General features: G+C 50.3%; 7 protein-coding genes across 7 annotated transcripts, besides 1 other annotated feature; 5 read left to right on the top strand and 2 right to left on the bottom strand.

Annotated features, from left to right (window-relative positions):
• Nucleotides 1-20,117: part of a sequence feature (contig 1.112 1..353724(1)) that runs on past both edges of the window.
• ANIA_10845 (uncharacterized protein) lies at nucleotides 382-2,968 on the top strand (the record flags this gene model as incomplete). Its single annotated transcript, XM_050611080.1, has 6 exons — nucleotides 382-1,209; nucleotides 1,255-1,584; nucleotides 1,647-1,689; nucleotides 1,739-1,764; nucleotides 1,811-2,172; nucleotides 2,228-2,968. Exons 1-6 carry the CDS (start codon nucleotides 780-782, stop codon nucleotides 2,966-2,968), a joined length of 1,932 nt encoding a protein of 643 aa, XP_050467160.1. The 5' UTR covers nucleotides 382-779.
• Nucleotides 3,700-5,608, top strand: ANIA_10848 (RNA-binding protein). Its single transcript, XM_050611075.1, has 7 exons — nucleotides 3,700-3,810; nucleotides 3,938-4,014; nucleotides 4,126-4,405; nucleotides 4,501-4,700; nucleotides 4,740-4,836; nucleotides 4,879-4,968; nucleotides 5,053-5,608. The coding sequence occupies exons 2-7, from the start codon at nucleotides 3,975-3,977 to the stop codon at nucleotides 5,366-5,368; spliced, it is 1,023 nt and encodes a 340-aa protein (XP_050467159.1). The 5' UTR covers nucleotides 3,700-3,810; nucleotides 3,938-3,974; the 3' UTR covers nucleotides 5,369-5,608.
• ANIA_06721 (amidohydrolase) lies at nucleotides 5,691-7,316 on the bottom strand (the record flags this gene model as incomplete). Its single annotated transcript, XM_659233.1, has 1 exon — nucleotides 5,691-7,316. The coding sequence occupies one exon, from the start codon at nucleotides 7,314-7,316 to the stop codon at nucleotides 5,691-5,693; it is 1,626 nt and encodes a 541-aa protein (XP_664325.1).
• ANIA_10844 (bifunctional nucleoside/nucleotide kinase/histidine phosphatase family protein) lies at nucleotides 8,084-9,950 on the top strand (the record flags this gene model as incomplete). The annotated part of the gene is made up of 4 exons (XM_050611069.1): nucleotides 8,084-8,376; nucleotides 8,549-8,621; nucleotides 8,670-9,256; nucleotides 9,306-9,950. Exons 1-4 carry the CDS (start codon nucleotides 8,350-8,352, stop codon nucleotides 9,948-9,950), a joined length of 1,332 nt encoding a protein of 443 aa, XP_050467158.1. The 5' UTR covers nucleotides 8,084-8,349.
• ANIA_10849 (putative vacuolar morphogenesis protein AvaB) lies at nucleotides 10,649-14,348 on the top strand (the record flags this gene model as incomplete). The annotated part of the gene is made up of 4 exons (XM_659232.2): nucleotides 10,649-13,181; nucleotides 13,229-13,337; nucleotides 13,385-13,867; nucleotides 14,099-14,348. The coding sequence occupies 4 exons, from the start codon at nucleotides 10,649-10,651 to the stop codon at nucleotides 14,346-14,348; spliced, it is 3,375 nt and encodes a 1,124-aa protein (XP_664324.2).
• ANIA_10853 (uncharacterized protein) lies at nucleotides 14,606-17,400 on the top strand (the record flags this gene model as incomplete). The annotated part of the gene is made up of 2 exons (XM_050611058.1): nucleotides 14,606-16,582; nucleotides 16,663-17,400. 2 exons carry the CDS (start codon nucleotides 14,606-14,608, stop codon nucleotides 17,398-17,400), a joined length of 2,715 nt encoding a protein of 904 aa, XP_050467157.1.
• ANIA_06719 (uncharacterized protein) lies at nucleotides 17,925-18,811 on the bottom strand (the record flags this gene model as incomplete). The annotated part of the gene is made up of 3 exons (XM_659231.1): nucleotides 17,925-18,128; nucleotides 18,209-18,580; nucleotides 18,644-18,811. 3 exons carry the CDS (start codon nucleotides 18,809-18,811, stop codon nucleotides 17,925-17,927), a joined length of 744 nt encoding a protein of 247 aa, XP_664323.1.

Below are 20,117 nucleotides of genomic sequence, written 5' to 3'. Positions count from 1 at the left end.
TCTTTGTCCTCCGTAATTTTCTCGAAAGTTGGCAGTTTTCGTTCGAGTCCGAGTCCACAGCCACGGGACTCAGCCCAGGCCTCGAAGTTCGGGCCTGAAGACAGCCTCTCGTTCTCGGCCATGGCCTCATTGGACAGAATCCGAATCTCACTGCTCCTCAACTGCACCTCTTCCTCAGCCTTCCAATCATGGTAGGTCAATGATCGGCGACCAAGCGCTGTCACCAACAATTATGTTACGGGCGAATGATCTCTCTTTCCTGGACGAGCCAGGTCATCTCGTGCCCTTCATCCTGTTCGGGGCACTGCCTGCGTACTCACATAATCCTGCGTCCACCGGCATCGCCTCGCCTCATCTCACAATGTCTGCATTCAAACGGTCGGGATTTGGGATACTCTCATCTCCTTGGTCTGCACTTTTGATTCTGAGTTGATCACTCGTGGGCATCGCATTCTTTGACTCTCAACTCTATATTGCGGAATGAACGTACTGCCCTATTTCCGAAACTAGGTGGGCCCTCCAACTACTTTCCACGTGGCTGACATCTTCTGTCCGTGCCTGAGAAACTGTCAGTGGTCAGTGCCTGACATAGCAGGCCCCGCGACTGTAGATTGTCGCTTTCAATGAGCTCGATCTTGCGTTATTCGAGCTCCGATACGGGAACCTATCGATTGCCAATGTTACCGTGCCATTCGTTAGTGGAGGTGTCGTTAGTTTGATATAACAGTCGCCTTGAGCTTCGATCTACACCAAAAAAATAACTACGTTGCGTACGCCCCATGCAAGCTAAAGCCTCAACCAGCCCTCTGGGCGATTCCATCGAGCCGCGAACAGAGAACCTAGAGTATGCGACTGAACAGAAAGAGAGCTTTGTGCCTCGGCGCGCATTTGGAACTGCTGCGGAGCGCGCTCGTCGGAACCTGAATGCCAAACTGGCGAACCCGCTTTCTGGATACTCGCACGAAGAGCTGCGCAGGCAAGGGATCAACTTCGCGATTACTCACCAGATAGGCGATGAGGGCGACATCCGGGCTTTTGGCCTCGGGGCAATGCTGGCCCAAGCGCCCGAGAAATTTGAGAATGTTCCCGGCCTGACTGTGCAAGAACTCGAGGTTCTGCGGCACGAGTTTGAGCACCGTTGGTCACAGCCCTGGACAATGTACTTGGTGATCATACTGTGCTCTTTATCAGCTGCTGTGCAGGGAATGGGTAAGTTTGTCTCGTATATCCCGCCTGCAAGATCTAATGTGTCAGATGAAACCGTGGTAAACGGTGCGCAGATCTTCTACAAGCATCAATTTGGCATAGCAGACGAGAACATCTCCAGACACAATTGGATTTCAGGATTGGTCAATGCCGCTCCTTATCTATGTTGCGCTATCGTTGGTTGCTGGCTGACGGTCCCATTCAATTCTTGGTTTGGCCGACGAGGAACCATTTTTATAACTTGCATCTTCTCGGCCACGACATGTCTCTGGCAAGGATGTTGCAGTACCTGGTGGTCTTTATTTATTGCGCGCTTCGCCCTTGGGTTTGGGATAGGCCCAAAGTCCGCTACTGTACCAGTATACGCAGCCGAAACAGGTGAGTTAGTTTGCCTCAAGTCTCAATAAAGTGGGATGAGTTTAACATAAGGCGCGATACAGCTCCTCCAGCCGTAAGAGGTGCTTTGGTGATGCAATGGCAAATGCAAGAACTCCTGAATTGGATATACTAGACCATGGCTAACGTATTTTAGGTGGACTGCTTTTGGAATTATGTTTGGTAGGATCTTCGCGCTTACGATTTCGGATAGGGCTGATGTGAGCAGGCTACGCCGCCGACTTGGCTTTCTTCCAGGTCCCTGATTCATCCGGCATCGTGGGCCTTAACTGGCGTTTGATGCTGGCCTCCGCCCTCGTCCCGGCAGTGATCGTGTGCTGCTTCGTCTTCATGTGCCCGGAGTCGCCCCGGTGGTATATGTCGCGGAATCTATATGATCGCGCGTACCAGTCAATGTGCAGTTTGCGCTTCAACAAAGTCCAGGCAGCCCGGGATATGTACTACATGTACACACTGCTAGAAGCCGAGAAGTCCATGAAGTTAGGGCAGAACAAGCTGCTAGAACTGATCAACGTCCCTCGTAACCGCCGGGCAATGTTCGCTTCTGAGATTGTCATGTTTATGCAGCAGGTTTGTCACAAAATAACAAGTATATTAGGGCAACTTCCAACTAATAACCTGTCAGTTCTGCGGCGTGAATGTATTAGCCTATTACTCCTCCGAAATCTTCCTCCAAACGGCTAGCGAGCACTCAAAGCTGACCGTCTCTAACCAACGCAAAGCCCTAACCGCGTCGCTTGGCTGGGGGCTCATAAATTGGCTCTTCGCAATCCCCGCCGTCTACACAATCGACACATTTGGCCGGCGCAATCTACTCTTGAGCACATTCCCACTGATGGCACTCTCCATGTTCTTCACGGGGTTTAGCTTCTGGATTCCGGAAGACACTGGGAATAATGCACGGCTTGGCTGCACTGCGCTGGGTACATACCTCTTTGGCGTCTTTTACTCTGTCGGCGAGGGTCCAGTGCCTTTTACTTATTCGGCAGAAGCATACCCACTCTACGTCCGCTCGTACGGGATGGCGCTTGCGACGGCCACAACTTGGCTCTTCAACTTCGTGCTCGCAATCACGTGGCCGTCGCTGAGGATTGCTTTCAAGGACCAGGGCGCATTTAGTTGGTATGCCGGGTGGTGCATTGTCGGCTGGTGGATGATACTGATGTTCATGCCTGAGACTAAGGGCAAAACACTGGAGGAGTTGGACCAGGTGTTTTCTGTTTCAACAAGGTTCCATGCAAGGTATGGGCTGCGCCAGATTCCATTTTTCTTCAAGAGGTATGTTTTCCGACAGAAAGTGCAGCCGGAAATCCTATATGAAAGGGATTATTCGTTTGAGAATCTGGCTGGGGGAGGGCTGGTTTGATAAATTTGCGAGCTTCTGTTATTATTGACACGGTGGGTGACAGACAACTGTATACTATACAAGGCTTATTGTCTCAACATCATATATTCGTTGTATTTGTATCCTTATCTTGTTCAGCTAGCTAGAGAACCTTTAAATTTCTCTGAACTCATGACAACTCAATTGGAACTTCACTATTAAACCTGGGCGTCAATTAGTACAATGACAAATAAGAGAAACACCCATAGCATAGCAGAAAAGAAAGCCATGTATCAGACAGCAGTTGGAACGATTGTTGATCCGCATACTCCGAAGAATGCTCAGAACAGGTCTGTGTGAAATCTTGCTTCATCATTATGGCTTGGAAGGGGTTTTCGTGTTTTCCATACCTTTTATAACATGATAAAAAAAAACCTCATATAGGTCGAGAGTTATACAGCGACAGCGGCTCCTCCCACAGCAACAGAGGCGAAGTAAGGGAACCTGAACCCCTGATGTTGTATGAACAGAGAATATTAGAAGAACGAAGTTCGCCACGGGGAAAAAGTCAACACAAGTCTCTGATCAGCCGGCGGAGACCAACTGCTTTGCGTTAGCTCTCGCTTACTAAACCAATAGAAGAGAAACCTTCAGCCTAGGCATCCCCACCCGGCCTTTGGACCAGTGTTTGGCCTGTATGCACGAGGTACCGAATTCTAGAACATAATATTTTTTTTTTTTTTGGCGCAGTTTTGACTGATCGTGTTCAGTTACAACCTTCTTAGATCTGTACACTCGCTGAGATCAGTCGAAATCTGAGTTGCCGGACGGAAAGCCATCTGTGGTGTCGGTAATTCTTGGATTGAATGCCATTGAGAGTCGAGGTAAGGAAAGAGACTGTTTACAACTTTCCCTCGCTTCCCCTCCGTTTTGCCTTGCCTAAAAAGTATTGAGGATGCATTGATCGTTGTCGTGGTTAAAATATTGATGCTGACATGACTTCTTTTACAGAACAGAAATTGCCCAAATTATCTTCTACAACGCTAAAATGGACGCTTCAGAGAATCAAGCGCAAGCGCAACAACAAAGTGAATACTTTCCTTTCCTCAGAGCTGCCATCTGGCCTTCTCTATTTCTCCCGACGAGACGCTTATATATATGGACATCACTTCAATACTAATCCTATTCATTCCCTTTAGCCCCACAAAAACCGACATACCAGAATGGAGTCCGAACGAACGGCCGCGCTTTCAACTCCCCCAACTGGCGAGTGAAGCGTGAGGAAAGCCCCTCGGGCTCTCGTTCGCCTAGTCAAGACACCCAGAACGGATCACCTAGAAGAACGCCCGGATTTGGCCGTCAGAACCGTGAAGTGCCACAAGCGATTTCCGAGGGACGAAGACTGTATGTCGGAAACATGCCGTACACGGCAAAAATGGAAGATGTGCAGGAATTGTTCACGAGGGGTGGGTTTGAAGTGTATGTCTTGAATTCCACTTATTTGCTTGGTTTCGGCATATTCGGTACGAAAGAGGGAGATAGGTGGTTTTTCTAATAACAAATGTTGGATACAGCGTCCGCATCGACATTTCAATTGACCCCTTCTCCGGCCGCAACCCATCCTACTGCTTCGTGGACCTGTCGACGAAAGAGCTCGCTGAGCGCGCAATGGCTGAACTCGACGGAGGCGATCTTCTCGGGCGACCGGTCAGAATCAAGCCTGGTGTTGTGAAGAGCGCGAGTGAGCGCCAGCCGCAGCAACGAACTGGAATGGGTGCGGGCACCGGCAGTATTGGCGATGGGATGAGCTCAGGGTCGCCGCGCGCGAATAGGGCAGGGTCATCGCCGTTAAATGCAGACCGGTGGCGAAGGGACGACAACTTGACGTCCGCTTCTACTACACCCACAAAGTTAGGCAACATGAGCACATACAATCCCAAAGCCGACCCCAGCAAACGCCTCTATGTCGGAGGCCTCCCCAGACTAACGGACCCAGATGCCATATCCAGCAACATCACGCAATTTTTCAAGGGTTATAACCTGTACGTTGTCTCTTCCCTTCCCTCCAGCGGCCACTCTTTCAACATGATGTAAAACATAGCAAAGGAATGTTAACACATGGTCAGGACGAACATTTCCAAACTATTCACCCCACACCCGGCGAAGCGTTTCGAACCAGGTGACCACTACTACCTCTTCGTGGACTTTGAGACAGTCGAAGAGACGCAGAATGCCATGGCCGCCCTGAATGGCGCTGAGGGGCCATGGGGCGCTGCCATCCGCGTCCAGAGGGCGAGGGGTGAGACGTGGAAAAACACTGACTCGAACAATACCTCAGAGGAGAGGAGACCCGCTGCTGGACGATGGGGTCCTACCACGCGGCGACAGGATGTGGCGTCTACCCCTGCTCCGGCGAGTGGTGAAGCCGCCGTTCAAGCGTGATCTTCGTATCCGCTGCGCTTAGGACCGGATGTGGTCTAATTAACGCTGTCCCGCAATCAAAGCTGTGGTTATTTAGGGATCGTTGGCGTTGATGGACGAAAATTATGGAAATGAGATATGGGCATCACGTCACATGACATTATATTTCATGGCACATAGCATTGAATCTTTGGATAGCTTGATACCTGAGTAGTTACCTAGCACTGTCTGGTTGGGATTAAATCGCATAAATGCAGGGTCTGTCTAAGCATCATCGGAATCGCAGATCAGGTAGACTACCATGCCGCAGTTTGAGTTGCTACCCAGTCGTCATACACAGGCCTTAGGCATCACAATCAAAAACCTTCTCTCCCCTATACCACGTCTGACAAACCCTTGCCTCAAGCAACTTCTCTTCTTTCCAGAACATGTCAACAACAACAAAATCCGCGTTCAATCCCACTTCTAATCTCCCTGTCCACCCTTCCGCAAACCGCGAATATGCCGCCCCATTTGTCGCACCTGCAACAGCCTGTAACAGCGTCAAACTAAATTCCGGGTTCAGGCGCTGCAGGCTTTCCCGCTCAATAGCAGAGCGTCTAGTTGTTGCATGGTAGAGGTTTTGAAAGGGAAAGTGTGGCGCTGTGGGCGCGTCTGTTCCCAAAGCGATAACAGCACCGCCGGCGAGAAAGTCCTTGTATGCGAAGGCTCGTTTGCAGCGGTGTGAGCCTATCAACGAAGGCCAGGCGGTGAAGTGGGCTGGGTCGGAGTGGACGGGTTGGATAGAGGCTGTTATGCCAAATTGGCCAAGACGGGCAGCGTCGGCGGGGGATGTTAGTTCCAAATGTTCGATCCTGTGTCTCCGGTCGCGTTGAGGTTCTTGCAAACTTTGGGACTGGGTATTGACGAGGGATGAGAGAATATTTATGGATTGGTGGACGGCTTGATCGCCTATGGCATGAATGGCAACTTGGAGGCCTGCGTCGTCTGCGCGTTGAATGACGGCGGACATAAGGTCCTCTGGCCAGATTGGCTGTACTGGATCTGGGTTGCCGCCATAGGGGTGCCTGAGGGCGGCGGTGCATCCATCGACGACACCGTCGCACATCAACTTGATTCCTGCGATGGTAAAAGTAGGATCATTGTATTGACGGCGGATTTCAAGGGCGCGGTCGACGTAGCTGAAATTGACTTGCTGGTCATCTGAGAAGGGGACGAGCCAGTGGGCAGCGATGTGGAATGGGATTTTTTTATGGGCACGGTAGAGGTTCAGGATTTCCCAGTGATCCTCACACATGGCCATGTCTATTGTGCCTGTATATCCTGTAGCAGAGTATGATTTGATAGCTGCTTCCAGAGCATCAAGTTTCTCCGCTTTTGGCGTGACTTTGTCAAGAAATGGCCAGGCAAAGTTCATCACGGCCCCTTCACTCAGTAGGCCTATTGCTCGGCCAGTCTCGTCACGGTGGATTGCACCACCTGGAGGATCTGGTGCGGTATGCGCGCACATCTCGTCGAGAGCCGCCGAGTTGCACCAGATCGAGTGGAGATCCGCCGCTTCAATGTAGATGGGACGGGGTTCAAGGTCGTCTATCATACTTGCCAGCGGTTCTTCATCGAAACATGACTGATTCCAACCGCGGCATAGGATGCGAGGGACGGAGAGATGCGAATCAGCGTAGGACTTGATGGCATTTCGGATTTGAATCAGAGTGGTACAGCCGGTCAAGTCGACTTTGCGCAGCGAGAGCCCGTACTGGAGAATATGAACATGGGCGTCGATGAAGCCGGGCATGATAATCCGATCATGGAGGTCGATAATTCTGGCATCGCTGGGTATGGTGGCATCCTCGAGCGATCCAACGTGCACGATTTGATTCTTTTCAATCACCATGCAAGAGCCAAAAGCGGCGTCCCCCAGCCCTGACTCCGGCGAGTATACGCGAGCGTTTTTGAAGACGGTCGTCATCTTGGTAAGTTGAGTTGTTTGAGGTGTGTAGCCAGTCGGTTTTATGGCGGGCCATGAGCCGGGCTTTATTAGTCCGGTGATCTCAGCGCGTCAACTAATCATGATGTAGCGTAGAGGTTGCGGTTGCTTCCAACTCCGTCATGATACCTCTGATATCTGCCTGTAGTTCATTCGATCTGCTGCGCTTGATAATAGCTTTTTGATCGTTCGTGGCTTGATATGCTGGCTCTTATCGCATCACCTGAACTGTAGAGGTAGTCTGTGATTCACTTGACTACCACAGTAGAGTTACACTAGCGAAAGTCTTGTGGCTAGACATGATGCTGTTCCTTGTCCAGACCGCGAGGACCCAGTTCTGGTTTATCTTGACTGAGAAATACGGGGTGGGAGGGTGTTCGGTGCTCCATAGGCGACAATAGTGGAATGTAGGCGGTTTCCAACGGTCACAGGTAATAGTGAGGTGAGGTCTCGTGACTTATGCCCCTATTAGTACAGGTCAAGTCCCGACCAAATTCGACACTATCGTGTCTGTTCAATTAGTACCGGCTTCACCCGATTCGCCCCGGGCAGTCAGGCGGGCATCTGGAAGAGCCGACCCAGCGCTGAACATCAATTATTGACGATTCTCGGATTGATTCTGCAGCCTAGAAACTGGATGTCCGGCGCCGCGGCTGAAATATTAGCTCCTGTTTGTTATATAACCTCGAGGGGAGAAAGGTTGATGCTCTTGCCCCTTTCCTCTCGAGACGAGACTTGACTCGAACTGCCCCGCGTTACTCAATGACCTCACCGCAATCCAGGTCCGCATCGACTTCCACCCTGTTCTGCTGCTATTGATCGTGTGATATTTTCCTTGGTCATCTGTTGGGGAAGCTGAAAGTCACGGCATCCTATCGGAGAAAATTCAGCAAGAAACAATCAAGGGTTTGAACATTAAGGGCCTGAAGCTCTCCCCAGGCTCCTCTCCGCATCTCATCTCCGATACGCACCTTTCCGGTCGGGTGGTCTGGCCAGGGTCTGAACTGGAGCCATCATGTCGTCCAAGACTTTCTTCGCCAGCGTAAGTCCTTTGCTTGGTTCAAATTTTTGTTGTTTTCTAGCCATGGCCTGTTATTCTGGTCTTGTCTGCTATTTAGTACCTGGCAAACTTCCTTACAACATTTACTGGCTCGTGTTAATGCATATCATGTTTTCCCCTCCATCCCCATTCTTCAAAAGCTTACTAGCAATAGTCAGATGACACAAAGATATGTGTCGTTATGGTCGGGTTGCCGGCCAGGGGCAAGAGTCTAATTGCTGGGAAAGGTATGTTAATGCTCTAAATCTGAAGTGTTCCAAACTGACGCGCACCAGCAATGCGATATCTGGGCTGGGTTGGCATCCCAGCTCGTGTATTCAATGTGGGAACATACCGCAGAAGCGCCACGCCACAGCCTGACGCTAACTTTTTCGATCCTCACAACTCAGAAGGGGAGAAGATGAGGCGCGCTGCGGCCGAAGCGGCCATGACAGATATGATCCAGTGGTTCAATTCTGGCAAAGGCGTTGTAGCCATACTCGATGCTACAAATTCAACAAGAAAGCGACGCAAGTGGATTTATGAGTCATGCCGCGAAGCCAACATTGAGACGCTTTTCGTTGAATCAATATGCGACGACGAGGACCTGATCATGAATAACATCCTGGAAGTGAAGACCACGTCTCCAGATTACAAGGGGCAGGACCCCGAAGTTGCAGCGCTAGACTTCCGGAACCGGATTCGAAACTATGAGAAAGTTTATGAGGGGATTGGCGACGACGAGAATCATTACACCTACGTAAAGCTGATTAACGTCGGCTCTACCGTGATCATAAACCAGATCAAAGATTACCTATCAAGTCGGTTGGTCTATTATATCCAAAATCTTCATATAAAGCCACGATCCATATGGCTTTCTCGTGTACGTTCTCTGGTTCGCATCCGGATTCACACTAATCTAACTGCTTTAGCACGGAGAATCGGAATATAATCTGACTGGGAAGATTGGTGGAGATTCCAGCATCTCTGAGCGGGGGGAAGCTTATGCTCGAGCTCTGCCTGGCCTACTGAAGAAATCAGGTGTGCCACCTAATACGAAGATTGTTATTTGGACGTCGACCCTCAAGCGCACAATCCAAACAGCTCGCCACCTTGCCGCCGAAACGGGCTATGAGAAGCTAGAATGGAAGGCCCTCGATGAGCTTGACTCGGGTGTTTGCGATGGTCTCACATATGAGGAGATTGCAGAGAAATACCCTGAGGACTTTGCGGCCCGAGATGAGGACAAATATAACTACCGTTATCGCGGAGGCGAGTCTTACCGAGACGTCGTGATTCGCCTTGAGCCGATCATCATGGAGCTGGAACGGAGTGAGAATGTCATTATCGTCACACATCAAGCAGTCTTGCGCTGCATCTACTCATACTTTCTCAACGTCGCCCAGGAGCAAAGCCCATGGATGGAGGTGCCCTTACACACTCTGATCAAGCTCACGCCTCGCGCATACGGAACTGAAGAACAGCGTTTCAAGGCCGACATTCCCGCTGTATCCACGTGGCGGGCTAAAGGAACATCTGCAAAGCACCAAGACTTTCCCACTGAGATGAAGGCGTAAGAGCCTGTTTCAGCATATTTTTCTTGAAACGCCTATACATCTTTTCATTCTCTTCATTTTGGGTCTAACGCGCTTTCGCATGCCGTCCATTGGAGTTGACCCCTTTGTTAATACGTCAATGCTGGACTTCCACAGATCCGTTCCATATTCTTACCAAGCTCATATTTGCCACTACTCTTAAAAAGCTCAGACACGATCGGAAGCATATTCACCTTTCCTCTTCGCTTGCTATCCTTTACATGGACAAAATTATTAGATGGTTATTCTATGTCAGAGAAGGCGTTCTTCCTCTTTGTTGTCTTACATGTCGCTCACGTCGAGAGGGATTGACAGTTGGGCCGGAAATAGTCCTTTTAGCACATCGGAAACCTATGTAGATAGATAGACTTGAATGAAACATAATCAAACCATAGCAAATTCGAGTTTAACGGTTCTGTATTTGTTCCAACACATCGTTTTGAGTCTTGTCTGTAGCTCAATGCCGCTGTCACATGAGGCGGTACAACATCGTACATGCCTGTGATGGATCTCTTGCTTGGCAGCCGAGCACGTAGCTCACAACACCAATAGCTGCAGCATGATGAGCTGCTCCGGGGGCTGCGCTCTTTGATCACTGGCGTCTATCCTCTGGACATGAGCCGATTTTGCTTCTCTGACGGTCAAGGGGCGCGACGACCACCACAGCTCGCCGCCGAGCCATGCTCTCCGCATTCACTGCTCGGCCTCTCGTCGAGCTCAAACCGCGAGACAAGTCGCGGATCGAAGCTGTCCTCGCATACGGCGATCGGGTCCTCGTCGGACTGAATAACGGAAATTTACGGGTCTACCGCGTTAACGAAGTCGAAATTGAAGCTGAACACGATGCGGATCCTCCTCCCACCCAGAACAACGGCAACGGCCATGACGCAGGTTACGGCGGAAGTCGGCCGCCCACACAGAATGGGAACGGGGATAACGGCACGAATAACCCGGTAGCAAAAGCGAAACGTACAGATCTACTCCGTGAATTGGAGAAGTTTTCTAGGTACAAGATCGAGCAACTGGCGATAATTAAGGAGGCGAAGCTCCTGGTCTCCCTGTCGGGCGGATATGTCTCCATTCACGATTTACAAACCTATGAACTCCAGGAGCAACTTACACGGACCAAAGGTGCCGTAGCTTTCGCCGTGACATCAAATATCGTCAATGATCCTGAGACTGGTGTTCCGTCGATTGTATCGCGACTTGCGGTTGCGGTTAAGAGAAAGATAATGCTATGGTCGTGGAGGGACATGGAACTCGAGAATGATACCGCAGAATTAACACTCGTCAGTGGTATAAAGACGCTTACGTGGGTCTCTGGTACGAGACTGGTGGCCGGACTAAGCTCGAATTTTGTGCTGGTAGATATTGAGATGAAAACTGTTACGGATTTGGTTGGCCCAGGGAGCATCGGCGGTCTTGGGGGCCAGGAAACAGGGCGACTTGCGGGTGTCGGAGTCGCTAGTATGAGTTACATTGGAATAGGCGGTTCTGCGCCGAAACCGCTGGCCACACGGCTGAGCGAGGGACAGATATTGTTGGCCAAGGACATTAACACGCAGTTTACTGATATCGATGGAAATTCGTTGGGTCGACGACAAATTCCCTGGAGCAGCGCGCCGGCCGATATTGGGTATTCGTATCCATTCTTGCTTGCCCTGCATGATTCTATGAAGGGGATCTTAGAGGTTCGGAACCCGGAAACTCTGTCGCTGCTCCAGTCTATTTCTCTGCCTTCCGCAAGCACTATGCACATTGCTCAACCTACCATAAGCCTCGCGCATGCCGGCAAGGGGTTCCTTGTAGCGAGTGACCGAATCATATGGAGGATGGAGGCTCTCGGATACGACAGCCAGATTGACTCGCTTGTGGAGAAAGGCTATCTTGACGAAGCTATAAGTCTTGCGGGTATGCTTGAAGATGCGCTTCTCAAGAATAAAGAAGGCAGAATACGAGAGATTAAACTCGAAAAGGCCGAGGGAATGTTCAGGCTACGAAGGTACCTCGAATCAATGGAGCTCTTTACAGAGGTCTCCGCACCCCCTGAGACCGTCATTCAACTGTACCCTAGGATTATCGCGGGCGACCTCACGTCTATTAGCGAAGAAGATGAATTGGAAGGAAGCATGACAGAGAGCCAATCTAAACTCCCTGATAGTCAAGCTCAGGCTGAAGGAAACGGCTCAGAAGAGACAACACCCATCAAAGCTTTAAATCATACGCCGTCAATGATGTCTTTTCTTCGGAGCCGAGATGAAGGGAGCGGAAGTGACTCAGGCAGCGTCCGTGGAAAGCCGGAAGAGGCACGTCTTGAAAAGCCTCTAACCGGGAAAGATCTCAAACTTGCAGTTCGTGAGCTACAGGCATATCTTGCTGACGTTCGAAGACGATTCCAGCGGTTCTTGAACCCCGATGGCTCACTCAAGATTGACCCGCAAACTCATGCAGCAAAGGACGAATATACGGATTCTGTGATGAAGTTACTCGACGTAGGCGAGGATGACGAAGACTACGACCTTGGAGAGAAGCTTCGCGAGAAAGCAAGACTTGTTGATACAACCCTCTTCAGAGTTTACATGTACGCCACACCTTCTCTAGCAGGCTCGCTCTTCCGCATTGCCAACTTCTGTGACCCAGAAGTGGTCATGGAGAAACTCGAAGAGACAGGCCGGCATAACGATCTCATTGACTTTCTGTACGGAAAGAAGATGCACCGCCAGGCTCTTGAGCTTCTCAGGAAATTTGGCCAGTCTGAATCAGAAGAAGAAACAGCGCCGCAGCTTCATGGACCCAAGAGAATGGTCGCGTATCTGCAGCATCTACCCCCGGAGCACATTGACCTTATTCTTGAATTCTCCGAGTGGCCCATCCGGGAGGACCCTGACCTTGGCATGGAAATCTTCCTTGCGGATACGGAGAATGCGGAGACGCTGCCTAGGCAAAAAGTACTTGATTTTCTTCAGGGAATTGACGATAAGCTGGCTGTTCGTTATCTTGAGCATGTTATTGGAGAACTGAATGACTTGACGCCGGATTTGCATCAAAGGCTGGCTGTTTTGTATCTGAACCGGTTACAGAAACACCAAAACAGTAAGGATGGATTCGCAACAGAAGATGAATACAAATTCTGGCGGGAGAAGCTCATTACGATGCTAAAAACGAGCGACCAGTACTCGCCGTCTAAAATTCTGGCTCGTCTGGATCGTGACGGTAGGTCTACCCATCGCATACGTGAATATTCGCTAACTAGCTATTAGACCCAGAGTTTTTCGAAGCTCGCGCAATCCTATTCAGCAAAATGGGTCAGCACAGGCAAGCACTGGAAATTTACGTATTCAAGCTAGAAGATTATGTCAAAGCAGAGGAGTACGATAAATCTTCACTAATGTGGACCACATGTTAACGCCAAACAGATATTGCAACCATCTCCACAGAACAGAAGATACCCCGACACCGAGTGGACCAGCTGCTGAGTATTCCGCGCTGGCCCCCTCCGACGATGAGCCCTCCATCTACCACACACTGTTGTCATTGTACCTAACTCCGCCTCACGGGTATAAGCCACAATATGCTCCAGCTCTTGATATCCTTGCCCGGCACGGATCTCGGTTACCCGCCAATTCTGCATTAGACTTGATCCCTGAATCTCTTCCGGTCCACGAACTCGAATTTTACTTCAAAGGCCGCATGCGCGCAGCAAACACGATTTTGAATGAAAGCCGGATCACGGCAAACTTGCTCAAGGTCCAAACCATCAAAACACGCGCGGAGCTGCTAGTCGGCGAGGGAACGGATGGAAGATCGTCAAGGTCAAGGCATGTCACCATTACCGAAGAACGGGTGTGCAGCGTCTGTCATAAAAGAATTGGTGGTAGTGTTATAAATGTATTTCCTGAGTAAGTTCTGTCTGCCCTTTCATTTCCTTGGTGGTTGCTCACGCGTCCACAGCAATACTGTTGTACATCTAGGCTGTGCAAGTCGCATGTCCTCGACTTCGTGATAGTATCGTCTCGTTAGATAGATTCCAGCTTCTTGATATGTGGGTTTTGATTGTTGATTCATTTGAGAGAGCGTGTTTGTATTTTCGCTTGTTGTTTTCGAAATTCATATAGGACTTGGTGTGATAGGGCGGGTCTTTCGTTCTTGATACCCAGGATAGTGAGACTACCCAAGGATTCACTATTTCTTCTTCTTCGGACACCTTTCACTGGCTTGGTGTATCTACTCCCATGTAGCAGCAGGCGGCTCATGCATCGTCATCAACCACTTCCTCTCCGTAGTTCTCTTCCTCCTTGGCTTCATTCTCTGACAATTGGCGGCCCTGGGCTTCAGCTGTTTTCTTGTCCACCTCCATACGTTCGGTCAAAAACAAATTGATGTCATTCTGTAGCGCGGGAACCAGTTTTCGAAGCTCCGAGAGATAGGTGACTTTGACTTTTATGTTTTCCTCTGAGGGGCTTGGTGCGGGTGAGTTGATGGTGTGCTCGAACGTGCGGTTCAGCTGAGGCGAGGTGTATTGGGCCTGGAGCCGATACGACTGAGATGAGGATGTCGACGCCATTCTGAATATCTGCTAGCCTGTTGTTCTTGAAGCTGCTATTCAGGAGGGGAAAAGAGGAAAGAGGGAGAAATTGATGGCGGGGCGAGCTAGCAGCGGGAGTCAGTCCAGTGTTGCGGAGCAGACAAACGATCGACAGGAATACCTAACGATCGCCTGGCCGGCTGGTCTTCTAGGCTACTGTGTTAATCTCTCTGGAATAGATTCGAATCATCAGATCCAAATCAGTCAACATGACAATGTCTGCATAGTGAAGAATGAACTCCTTGCTGTCTTGATTACATACTCAGCCCCGAACCTCCACCGGCACTGCCCGCTGCTGGAAATGCTGCGCTCCCCCGTCACCGTCTCTCCAGAGCGCTCAGCCTCTCGACCACCGCTCCCTCGTTCCTCTTCTGACTTCGATGACGACCCAGACCGTCCAGGCTCCTCCGGAAGTGATGCCTCGTCGGTGATCTCAAATGCGACTGCATTCCAAACCACCCCTCATCGCCGCGACCGCGACCGCGACCGCGAACCGGATCCGTCCTACTCCCCTCGTACCGTTCTTCGGACACCACCCACCGAAACTTCAGCCGCAGCCTCAGCCTCAGCGCAAGGCCCAGGGCATCCCCCGACTTCATTCATGCCGCATCATGATCCTACGAGCAGAAAGCCGTCTGGACGAGTCTACCCGTCGGACCTGCACAAGCGCTCGCGGCACCACTCGCAGGGGTTCTTCGAGCCGTCCCTGCCCACGGCTTCGTCATCTGACGCGACGCTTTCAGCGTCTAGGATAGCAGCTCAGGCTGCTATGCAAAGCCAGGGTCAGCATTCGTCTTCTACGATCCCTCAGGTTCCTCCGAAACGGGCTGTGCAGGGACATGGTTCAGACAACGGGTCAGGATCGGTCTCACCACCTCCCCCGATTCCGGCTTCCCAGCCGCAGAGACCCGGGTCTGCAGGCTCGCCATATCAGAACTCGAATGCCACTACCGGAGGGCATGGTGTAGGGCAGGCTGCGGCGACGACGGCTGCCAACCATGTCTTTCCACGGCTACCGCCGCCGGGAGTGGAAGCACATCCTAATGAGCGAGAACATAAGAAGACTGAGAAGGAGAAGTCGAAAATGAAGCTTTTTTCGAAGCCGAAGCATATTGGCATCAGTCGTGATAAGGACTTTAAGGACAGGGGACTCCCGTCACCGAACAAGATTTCCGGGCTGACACGGATAGTCAGTGCGTCTGCGACGAATCTTGCGGATATCTATCCGTCGAATAACTCGTCTATGTATAGCCTGTCGAATGCATCGGCGAGCACTGTTGTACCGGCTGATAAGCCTTCGGTACCTGAGAAAGAGAAAGACAAGGAAAAGGACAAAGAAAAGGACAAGGAAAAGGCCCACCGGCATCATCATTTCTTGTCGCGGCAGAAGCTGAAGCTGAAGGATTTGAAAGATAAAGATGATCATTACAACCTGCCGCTCTCTTCTGCGGCGAGTAACTCCAGACCGTCAGACCCTAATGCTCCGCAGTCACTATACTCTTTCACTCCGGCTTCCCCGAGTGCTACTACTACTTCTTTCAGCAAGTCTGTAGGCGGGTTGGATCTATTACATGGTGGGCGAGCGCTCCGCGACAAGAAGAAGGAAGAGAAGACGCTTGCAGAAGAACAGCCGGAATGGTTGGCGAATTCGACAGTCGCTGGGGCAGCTACTGCAGGGTTTGCTGGGCCGTCATCGTTAGGAAGTACTGGGGGCTTCCTCACTGAGGCTGTTGTACGGGAAACGTTACAAGGCTTTGGTCTTCATAATATGAGTCCTGAAGATGCATGGGACTTCTTAAAAGCAAAACTGTTGGTGATTTTCGACGGCGAAGATGTTCGCATTGCAATTGAGGATCTGAACAAACTAGTGATCATCCATATTCAGCGCTGCGTGCAGAGGCGTACGCCGACAGCTATAGTCGACGATCTACGCGGGCTGCTGGAAGCTGGCTTTGCCACCTTGAACCATACCCTCAACGGCGTACCGGATGATAAGCTGGTGCCCCATCTCGTGCAGATCTGGATGCTAGTATTTGGCACCATTCTCCCTTTCATTCAAGCCGTCTTCCTACCCCTAGATCTTGAATTCCTTTACACACTCATGAACAGATGAACATACGAGAAGCAAAGAACTTCTGGAGCCTCGCGCTAGATGGGGAATATCCCGGTTGCGAGCTCGAAGTCCGCAACCTCGTTCTTATCGCCTTCCGCGACATGGTCATCATCAACCGCTACGATAACCTCAAAGCCACCTTCTCCCGCTTGAGCCTTGACAGCATCAAGCTCGGCAACTCCGCCCTTAGCGTAACAACGAAAAGCAGTAATAATAGCAATAACGGCCGCCCTACGACCTCCGCATCCTTCGACGGCGGGTTTGGCAGTTACAGTTCCCAATCATCCACCTTCCTAAATACAGCCGGCAGCTTTTCTTCGGAATCCCCAGGATACAACCGCAGTCGTGCTACCTCCAACACCTCCTCAAACCCCGACCAACTCATCTTCCAATCCTTCTCTTCCCCTTCTCAACGGCCCACGATTATCCACCGCGCAAACAACGCATCAGATACATCTCACGTCATCACCGAGACAGTCGGCCGCATGCTCCAGTGCATGAGTGTCCTCGCAAGTGTGCAGACCAACGATACTGCGCAGGAACGAATTGAGACACTCAGCAAAGATCTCAAGCATAACTGGTTGGGACGCGGCCGGACAGGAAGAGATAGGCGTGGTTTTGTGGGGACGAAGATTCGCCCGCCGATCGTTGCACAGGCGAGCGATAACTCTACTGATTCTAATATGGACGAGTTGAGTTCCAAGAGGTTGCAGCAGGAGTTGAGTGTTTTGTGATGTGAAGATATCGATATCTTCTCTTCGTAGATTGGTTCACTCTATAGCACTTCGTTGTTTGTCTGGTACAAAGCAAGGATTATGTGTCTCAGCGCGGACTTTTATCTATCCTCTTATCTCCATTTATTGTTCTGGGTTGGTGCAGTGGGTTCGTGGGTTTTGGATTGAGTTCTGCTGGCGTTCAATAGGGCTACATAGGAGCGAATACTACAAAAATCAAGTGAATCGCGCGTCAAAGCATTCATATCTGCTCTCCCTGTTCGAGCTAGTGACAAGTTCCAGAAACCACCTCGCCGGCAGCTCTAAGTCCAACCTACTCTGTGTTTGTATTCATCCACAGATCATCAAATAAGTCAATCTTACACCCTCAGATGTTAATGTCATCCGGGTTTCCGGATCATGATAACGCCAAAGACTTCAGCCAATCTTTTCAGGGCATCCAAATAAGCGAAATGAAATACACGATAGGAACGAAGACAAACTCCTAGATAAACTGCATGCAGGTAGAATCTCTTCGCTCCGATCTACTCCTTAGTATCATCAGTCCCAAAAGCTGCTTCATGAGCAGATGTAGCAGCGTTCTTGCTCAATTCCTTGAACTTCTTCTGGAGCACGGCAATAGGATACTTCTCCCCGCCGTCGCTCTGAATCGCCTCCATGATACGATGCCACTTTTCCTGCTCGAATTTGTCCTCAATCTCCTTTTTCAACCGGAGAAGACGTGCTTCCTGCGGCCAGTTAGTGTTGATGTCAGCAATCAGGCTATTGCTATCCGGGGTGTGGTGTGATTCAGGGTAGCCAGACATACATCTTCGATCGTGATCCCCACAAAATTCGCCTTCATAGTACTCCAGCGTAATCTAAGTGTCGTACTACCGACCTTGATCCCCGTTTTCTCAGTGAAGAGCCTGTTGATCTGCGTCCATGGCTGCTTTTCCTCGTCGCGCAGGTGTAGGATCATACGGTCCATTTCACCCGCTGTTGCAAGGCTGGTTGGGATGGGGGGAAGAGTTGCGCGGGCTGGTGCTCCTTCCGGTGTACCAGTGCCATTTCCGGCGACAACCCCGGTATCCTTCTTGGATTTCTTAGAAGGGGTTTTGGGGGAGGCGCGCTTGCCAGTGCGCTTGCCGAGTTTAGGGGTTTCTTTTTTGGTCATCGACACTGGCGAGGCGTTGGTGTTCTGGAAATTATTCGTTAACTCCGCTTTGTGTTTGTACAGTAGCGGATATGGTTACTGACTTACGTTTTCCTCATCTTCTGCTTCGATGCCGGATAGAGGCTGCTCATCCCCGTTGTCGTTCGCTTCATTCATCGCTGCATTGGCAACTTCCCGTCCGTGGTCGGTGCGGATATTTATGGGGGTGAACTCAATGGAATGGGTGGATAGTTCTGTACTGATGTCGAAGTCCATACTTGAGGTGATGAGAAGCTGATATCTTCTTGTCGTGGACGTTAATAGCTAGTTTCGACTAAGGTATGAGAAGCTCGAGGGTTGAGTGAAGATGAGCGAGCGGATACAGAAACCCAGGCTTGACTGACTACAAGCTTGAATGAGAAATCAGGGAAGTGAATTGAATGACTAGATGGAGGTCACGGTTTGGTGTGAGGGCTAGAGATGAACTTGAGTTGGTGCAGGAAGATGAACGAGCAGGATGTAGGAGGGTAGAAAAATGGCAGTATGATTCCTCACTTGGAGAAGAGGAAGAGTACACCATGAAGTCAAGAAGTGTTGCTCCTAGTTGAGGTGAAACGCTGGGAAGAGCGAGGAGACTTCGTTTGTGTTGGTGATATTGAGTGAGCATCATCAGGAGCTGCTTCTTGGACATGCCGCTTATGTTTACGAAATAAAGAGATAAATATACTTTAATGATAGACTCAGACTCTGGTACATACTCCACGGATTTGGTAACATTGAAACTATACTGAACTTCATTCGCGTGCCATGATTGTCATTCGATTCCAGGTCCATAAGACGAAGGATTGCTAGTAGGCTACAGGAACTAGTCATAATAGCAGCGGTCTGGGCTCTGGTTACAAAGACTAATGCGTTATTTATACAATACAGATCTCTGGCCATGGAACTACGCTGCACTGCTATCAGCTTGCTCCATGTCTTGGGAAACATACCCTAAAGGCTCTGGCTGAGTGTAAGCGCGGTACTAACGCCTTATTAATGCTCTATACTCCAACCAGCATGATTGGCACTGACAAGATGCTGACGGTGAATTAGCAAAGCATGAAAGCTTGCTTGCTTCTTCGTATACAGTTTGCTGTTTGATGATTCGATTCTCGACTAAAAAAGTGAAGCGGCATCCTTCAGCTCTCGCCCGAGTTGCGATTCATTAATCGCACGATTGATTCGGATGCTCAGTTGTTGTGTCACATGGTTGAAGATAATCACTGATCCTCATCTCGATCAACTCCATCGCCGGCTGGACCAAACTGCTCAATCGGTTTCTGAGGTCAGTGGGACTGACCGTTGAGACGATCGATTTGTCCGAGCCAACACACATCGTGACCTGAAATATCCCACCTTGGTAGTTACACTAAAGGGCTCGGCAGCGCTCAGTCCATAGACTGACAAGAAAGCATTGGGAAGAAGTACCTGCACTAACCCTGAGAACTGACAACTCTGCATGCAAACCGGGCAACGCCATTCGCCAGCTGTGCTCCATCGTCCTTAGCTGCAGTTTCTTCTGGGAACTTCGCGATCAGCG

The sequence above is a fragment of the Aspergillus nidulans genome, chromosome I (assembly GCF_000011425.1).
Source record: "Aspergillus nidulans FGSC A4 chromosome I".
NCBI classification, from domain to species: domain Eukaryota; kingdom Fungi; phylum Ascomycota; class Eurotiomycetes; order Eurotiales; family Aspergillaceae; genus Aspergillus; species Aspergillus nidulans.
This window is presented reverse-complemented; position numbering and strand designations above follow the sequence as displayed.